This window comes from Cuculus canorus, chromosome Z (genome assembly GCF_017976375.1).
Source record: "Cuculus canorus isolate bCucCan1 chromosome Z, bCucCan1.pri, whole genome shotgun sequence".
Classification (NCBI taxonomy): domain Eukaryota; kingdom Metazoa; phylum Chordata; class Aves; order Cuculiformes; family Cuculidae; genus Cuculus; species Cuculus canorus.
The window spans coordinates 4,963,736-4,971,557 of record NC_071441.1 but is presented as its reverse complement, the minus strand read 5'-3'; the positions used below and the strand labels follow the sequence as shown (position 1 = coordinate 4,971,557).

The window sequence follows — 7,822 nt, the reverse complement described above, 5'->3', positions numbered from 1 at the left end:
GAGTCCTGCTAACTAAATGTACAAGTCAGGTACTGAACTTTGGCTTGCATTGTCGAGTTGAACTGGAGCAATCCCACTTTCAGATGAAACTAAGCAAGAATGTGCTCCGCTCCATCCCCTTGTTGCCAGAGGAGAGCTAGTTTTGAGTGTCTACAACCTAGACATCATGTCCTCAGAACCAGCTGTTAACCTTACAAATCCCCTCCTGCAGCATCTCCCCAGTTGCATCACACTAATGCAGTCTCAGAACCTCCTGCAAAGGCAATTCAATAATGCAACTGACAAAAAGCTACATAAGAGTTGATGCAGCATAAATTTTCCAATTCTAACAGTTCTGCATGCACTTTCCACCTGCGTGAATTCCGCGATTCTGTGTTCACACCTGTGTTCCCAGGAAGACCAACATGGGAATATCCAGCCCTCTCTGCAGTCCTATTTGTGCTTTCAACATTTGTCAGTTGATGACTGGATGGTTACAAAACACACGTGCTGTACACAAAACACCAATTGCCTCAGTTCACTTTCATCCAGTGCACTCAAAAACACAGCGAAAACAAGCACTGCAACCTCCTAAAATCTCTAGGTCAAAAATGGGGCAGGGGGGTAGCATTGCTGCGTGCTTATCTGTCTCATTGGTTTTTAATTGTTCTAAAAAGTGAGATTTTTTTAATACAAATGCACTAAAAAAAATGAAATAAAGCATTTCATAAACTGGAACACTTATTAAGGGGGAAGGGTTGGAGGAGGTGTTTTGTTTTTGGTTTTTTACCTTCACTGAGTAACGTAGCTGTGTCTTTATCTTGAACTGCAACATCTTCATTTAGCTGAAGAGGGCATCTAAAGCTAAGCATCTTCATCAAGTAATGAACTCCATCATTAAGACACTGAGTACAGTTAAAAGACAAGGGGGAAAAAAAACCCTGTTAGATGAGTTCTGATTAAGTTATTGATAGAAATACTTCTTGCTACTAACTTCCCCAAACCCCATTTAAAAGGAAAAAAAACAAGCAGCTCCATTTTAAAAAAGATGAGTCAAACTTTAAAACAGTATTCACGTGCTCATAGAACTTCTTTTAATCTCCTTTACCTTTTCAAATACGGCAATGTTTTCCTGGAGCCATTCACTCCTCTCTTTTGCTGTATGACAAAACATGTAAAGCAGGGCTCCTCTTCTCCAGTAAAGACATTCTAATAACTCTGCACCAAGGATATTGATGGGCTGAAATAAAATCCAACAAACCGTGCTAACTCAAATGTAAACCATTTGAACTACTTATATACACAACTACACACACAAACAGCAACAGTCAGAAATACCAACCTAAAGCTTTGGATTTAAGCTGCCAAAAGCACATGGAATAATGAAATGTTAGCATGTGAAATTCTGAGAACACAACAAGCCTTTTGAAACAGTATTTTCACGAATCACTTTAGACAGGTAAGACTTGACAATTTTTCAAAATATTTTAAATTCTGCCCATGAAAAATGCACAAACTACTACCTTGTTCAGGGTTTATTATTATTAAATAATTAAGTAATTAATTCTCTGGCTGCCTAATCTTGATACTCACTTCTTCATTTACGTTGCACTCCCTCACTAGGTCTTCTGGTTCTGAAAGAACACGAGTAAGTTCTCTAACTTTTTGCAATGAAGATTCTTCTGGAAAATCTTCATCCACCAGCTGGTTTTCCTCAAAATACGTAATGTCTAAGACACCCTATGAAAACAAGAGGATACACAATATAAAATGCTACCAGCAAAATAATCAGATGGTAGCATGCAGTAATTGAGACACTTGTTACAGTTTATAAACCATTACAACTTCAAGTTAATTGTCAACATTTAGTTTACAAAAGCTCGAAGTTAAAACTATTTTTAAACTGTTAACAGTAGACATAAACATAAAACCCTTTCTGTCCTTACAGCACCAGCGCAATTATTATCAACTTTTAAGTTAGCTTCTAATTCAAAGACAGCCCTGTACTTTATGGATGTTCACCGCGCGCACCACGTAACACAGACCCCTTTCCGCTATGCGCCCCTCTCCCATTCCCTACATAGTTGGTTTTCTTAAAAAGGACCTCTTCATGCTTGAAGTGTTCTACCTGCGCATAGAGCTGCAAAAGCGTGGAAGGATGTTCTCTCCCTTCATTACAGAGGTCCTTCAGTTTCTCCAGAGTAGCAGAGCCCTTTGCTAAGAAGGAATCTGAAGGAAGAAGACAACGCTTCCTTAGCACCGTCACGCACTCAGCAAGGGCCTTGCTGGCTCCCCCTTTTCACTTCATAAAGGCTTATCCGCCCTAATACTGAAAATTACAGCAAATAAACTCTCTAAGACTTGTTTTGGAGTTCTAGAAAGCAAGCATCCTTTCTCAAGCCTTGACAACACCGCGGGAGTGATCTCCATCAGTCAGCATGCGAGATAAAAGCTGGGGACTGAATGTATTTCCCACTTACAGGCATATGTATAAATCTTCCCAGAAATCTTACGCATATTCTGTTACTGAGCAAGGACTAATTTTAACCTTATTATGAACTTCACAGCAGTCAAATCTGTTGCTAGTTTGGAGCTTTGGGGCCAGTTCTCAGGCTGACATTGCATTTGAGAAAGATGCAAACAGAGGTGATGCTAGGAAAAAAACCCACATCAGATCACAATCGAAAAAAACAGATCAAATCCAACACAAGAAGTAACAGCGTCGGGAAAAGCACTATTTAAAAAAAAAAAAATAGTATCAGAACAACATTCTGCCCAAGCTTCAAAAAATAGAACTGCTTAGATGGGCTTTAGCTTAAATCAAAATAGTCATAGAATCATAGAAGCAGTAGGTTAGAAAAGACCTCTCAGACCATCGACTCCGACCACTCCCACCTGCCACTAAACCACGTCCCTATACTCCCCTTTCTGCGACAGGGACTGCTCCCCCTCGGCGCTTCGGCGCTCCGGCCCCTGCGAGGCCCCGCGAGACCCCAGACCCCGCCAGGCCCGCCCCCGGCCCCGCTGAGGCCTCTCCCGGCCATGGCGCTGCACCCCGCCCGGCGCCCCTCACCGCCGCCTCCCGCCGCCCCGCGCGCGGGCAGCCGCCGGCCCAGCGCCTCCAACCGCGGCCGCAGCGCCATGGCCGCCGCCGCCATGTCCCGGGGCGGGGCGGGGCGGGGCGGGGCTCCCGGCACCCACACCCGGAAGGACGGGGAATAAACTCCACAAGAGTCGTTTCGGAGGTTGAGAACGTGGCGCCTTTTTGTTAGGGGCGCCTTCAGCTGGGCGGAACGGAGAGCGATTCATAAAGCCTGTTCTTAAAGGCTTGTGGGGATAGGACGGGGGGGAACGGGTATAAACTGGAGAGGGGCAGATTTAGACTGGACATTGGGAAGAATTTCTTCATCATGAGAGCGGTGAGGCCCTGGCACAGGTTTCCCAGGGAAGCTGTGGCTGCCCCATCCCTGAAGGTGTTCCAGGCCAGGTTGGATGGGCCTTGGGCAGCCTGAGCCGGTGGGATGTCCCTGCGCATGGCACCGGGGTTGGAACTGGATGGGCTTTGAGGTCCCTTCCAACCCAAACTATACTATGATTATATGATTCTATGATCTCCATCAGCCACGCGCAGTGGGACAAGCTGGGCACTGCAGCGATAAAAGAGATGCAGACCTCACAGATTTCTCTGTATTCTCTTTAATCAGCACTGCAATACCCAAGTCACATTTGTGAAGCACTACTGCTGCTTCTACTCTTGGCTGCTCTCATTCAGGCAGATCTTTACACGGTTTCTTGGTTTTCCAACATTCACCCAAATTGGATGGTTTTGGTTCTGTCCACTCCACACTCATGGCTGTTTTCAGTCGTGTGTCCAATCCACTGATTCCCAGGCGTCTTTTTCCCAGCCTGGCCTTATCATGCATTCAATATTCGTCATAGAGTCTCCAGATCAGGCTGCCCAAGGCCCATCCAACCCGGCCTTCAACACCTCCAGGGATGGGGCAGCCACAGCTTCCCTAGGCAGCCTGGGCCAGGGCCTCACCATTCTCATGGTGAAGAAATTCTTCCTTATGTCTAATCTAAATCTGCCCCTCTCCAGCTTATACCCATTGCCCCTCGTCCTGTCACTATGAGCCTTTATGAACAGTCCCTCCCCAGCTTTCTTGTAGCCCCTTCAGGTACTGGAAGGTCGCTATAAGATCTCTGTGGGCATAAAAGATTCTACTGCCGCGCCTATACCAACGCAAGCGGGCAACGCCTCAGTATACCTGCAGTATCACCAGCAAGCACAGAGCCAGCGGCTGAGGCCCTGAAGCTTGCTAGAAGACCTTGAAGTTGTTAAAAGAATGCATAACTCCACATAGAAAACCAAAACATGAAGATAAGGACCGCAGCTGCAGCATTAATCATTGCTCAGTGGAAATTCACTGGGGTAGCTGTTAGCTGGGTAGAGAGGAACTATAAAAGCCTTTGCTTTTTCACATCAAAGGGATTTTGTTTGTCACCCCAAAATGGAGTCCATGCCTTTCTTCGCTACAGATCTCCTCGTAGCCTTCTCTTCTTCATGCTGAACAAGCCCAACTCTCTCAGCCTGTCCTCATATGGAAGGTGCTGTGTGTCGTCCCCTGTGTCTAGTTCAGGACACCTGGTCTTTTAAATAATGTTTATTCTAATATGCTTGATACCAGGTCCATGCCTTGTCTTACTCCTAATTAATCTTCCATGTACTTGGTGTTGCTCCCACAAGGGAATGAATGTATTTCCCATTTACAAGCATACATATAAATTTTCTCAGAAATCTTCTGCATATTCTGGCACTTTCCAAGGACTGATTTTAATGTTATGAACTTCACAACAGTCGAATATGCTTCTAATTTGGAGCTTTGGCTCCAGCTCTCTGCCTGACCTTGCATTTGAGATAGAGAAAGATGCAAACAGAGGTGATTCTAGAAAAAAACCCACATCCATTCACCACAGATCACACTGAACACAAGATATTATCACCTTCACAGAATGAACAGTGTCTGGAAAAACACTGTCAAAAAAGCCCATGCTATCAGAAGGACATTCTGTCTGACTTTAAAAAAATACAATTACTCAGATGAAACTTAACTCTACTTTAGCTTAAATAAAAAATATTCCACATTTTATAATAATAACTACTTGTATCAGGCAGGCAGGAGGTGACAGCGCAGCCGGTTCTGCTGGGCATGCTGTGTGTGCCCAGGAGGCTGGGACTGCCTGATGATTTGTATGCTCAGAGCTCTCTTATCACACATATGTGGCTTCTGCTGGTCCATGTCACGGTCCCCAGGGAGGACCCTTCTCGTGTCCCTGTGCTGCCCTTTCAGACTGCTCTCCAGATGCTAGGTCTTGCCCATACGCCAAGTGGAAGCGAATACTAAAAGGCAGTGAGGCTTTTTAAGAATAAACCCAGCTTTTTAATCAATAAATATATCCTTATTGGTGGGTTTAAATTTACATTTTGGCATTGGATGACTTACCATGTAGAGGTACAACAGTGAAAGCACAGTTAAATCAGTTTGAAACCACATCCTTTTGGTTAAAGGAATGAGACTTTTACTCCATTTTTTTGGTCAGACTTTGACTAACACTTCATGAACTTCAGAAATGCTATATAGCTTCCATGTTGGGAGGGAGAAACATAAGTTTAATTTTTAACAGAATTTTATTACTTCTCCACAAACAAATCAACTAATATTTTGTTGTATAGTTACAAAAATGCTGTATTTCCCTATATTGCTTCTCTAGCCTGCTCCATCTCTTTACCTGCCTAGAAAAACCTAATACCCCAGTGTTCATTGGAGTAATGTGCCATAAACTCACACATTTTGCACTTTCTTAGCTTGACTATTTTAAAATAATTTACTAAAGGCATTAAAATCTCTAAGATCAAGTCCAACAGTCAGCCCAACACCACTGTGCCTACTAAGCCGTGTGCTGTAGTGCCATGTCTACCTGCTTTTTGAACACCTCCAGGGATGGTGACTCTATCCCCTGAGCAGCTGCATCCAGTGCTTCACCACTCTTTTAGTAAATTATTTTTTCCTAATACCCAACCTAAACTTCCCCTGCTGCAACTTGAGGCCATATTCTCTTGTTACTTCCCCCAGTCGAGTCACATAGTTTCATTCTGTTAGTGCCTATGTCCCACCAAAGTACTTAAAACCATAAAAAACTTACTGGAGTACTTTAGGCAGTGAAAAGCTGTCTGCTTAGAGACACAGATGTTTTTGCTGTTGCCTCTTTATGTTTTATGAAAGAGTTGTCAAACATACCAAATGCAAAAGAAAGTAAACCTTTAAAGGAAAAAATGTGTTTTCTTCCAGAAATTGTTTGTTTTCTATAAGAAACCTATTGATGTTTGGGTGGGATATGTAGTGTCATTTATTCCTGCATAGTCCATAGCCAGACACAATTTTTCATCACAGCTGTGTTAACAGTACCGTAAGTATTATGTTAGTTAACCATATCATACCTGAGGGCAGAGGAGATGGTGCTTCATGTGAAATACACCACTTTCCAAGTTGTCAGTTTTGGGACTCAAGAATGGCTGTGCATTGATAAGGTCCCTTCTTCAGATCTTCTGCTTGCACGGTTGTGCCCTTACTTCGCTGTTTCAATACCCACCTATGATTTTGTGTTGCTTTCTTAACTGCTTTCTTCATAATTAGACAAGTGGGCAAGTGGGTTGGCCCTCAATATGCAGGAGATGACTTCCAGCTCTTGAGATGTCCTTTGTCAGAAAACCAAACCAAAACAAAACTTCAAAATAGTTGTGTCTCATCTTATTTGATAAAGGAAGTGGTATATTTTAATCTTCCTGTCCTTCAGGTACTGCAGCTTACTTTAGCTGTGTCTGGTTTTGAAGGCTAGAAGTACGCACAATGGCTTTTTCCCTGAAATATTATTTCACTCTTTCTTTAACTATATAGTGAAATCTGGCTTTCACCTTTCTTATGAGTGGGTGAAATGGAAGCAGTGTGTTTCTCGCAATACCAAACTGATAAAGCAGAAGCTGATACAGCTGTTGAGAAAAAGGGGTGATGTCCACTATTCTGGTGAGGAGAGGACCTCTTGCAGGACGTCTGGGCAAATCCCTGAGAGACTGCAGAACCGAGAGGAGCAGCCACGGTGGGGTGCTGCCTCCTCACTGTGGTGGGCAAGCTCTCACCTCCCCTGGGGCTCTGCCTGGCTCCTGGCTGGAGTGGCCTCTAAACAGCCCCATATCCATCCCTCTCCCAGCCATTCTCCTTCCAGCTCTAAACCTCCAAGCTGCATTTTGTAGTTTGTGAAGTTACTATGCAAGTCTTCTCCCCACATCTTGCAAAGTGCTTTGGTCTGAAGACTGGTGACAGACTTGGTGTCTGAATATTTGCAAGAACAACAACCTCAATTAGACTTTTGTTTTCGCTTAGAACCTGTTTATATAAAAATTCTTCTAGGTATTTGAAAGAGAATGGTCTGGTTTGGGGTTTGCTACCTCCTTGCCATTCCTTTTAGAGCTGGGAAATCTTAAAATCCAAATTCTCAGGCGTTCACACAAAGATAAAGCCGCATCCTGTATTTTTCTGATTTTTTTGACATGTTTGAGAAGAAACACTGTTCCTGGGTGATACTTAAATTAGGTTGAAGCAAAAAAAACGTTTCACTCCATAGAGATACTTTAGGAAATAGTTACATTACAGTAAAATGATCTCAGGTAAAGAGATTCATGTGGGATTTGTGACTCTCAGTGCCTCACACTTCCTGTTTTTAAGGCTACTGTTACTAACAAGGGAAGGGTAAGGTGTTGGCTGCTTAGAGACAGGCTTTGTTCCTA

The 7,822-nt window shown here is 43.6% G+C and overlaps 1 protein-coding gene across 3 annotated transcripts in view; it reads right to left on the bottom strand.

The window, feature by feature from the left end:
- The window catches only part of RIMOC1 (RAB7A interacting MON1-CCZ1 complex subunit 1), a 173,744-nt gene that overhangs the window by 931 nt on the left and 164,991 nt on the right, over positions 1–7,822 (bottom strand). For 2 of the 3 annotated variants that reach the window (XM_054054763.1, XM_054054760.1), the window contains exons 2-6: positions 3,053–3,135; positions 2,108–2,208; positions 1,573–1,719; positions 1,088–1,219; positions 770–884 (exon numbers count right to left, since the gene is read on the bottom strand). In XM_054054763.1, coding sequence (XP_053910738.1) covers positions 770–884; positions 1,088–1,219; positions 1,573–1,719; positions 2,108–2,208; positions 3,053–3,122 — 565 coding nt within the window. In that variant the 5' untranslated portion in view covers positions 3,123–3,135. Of the gene's footprint in view, positions 1–769; positions 885–1,087; positions 1,220–1,572; positions 1,720–2,107; positions 2,209–3,052; positions 3,157–7,822 lie in introns of those variants that run through there. The other variant, XM_054054762.1, reaches the window with a different exon arrangement.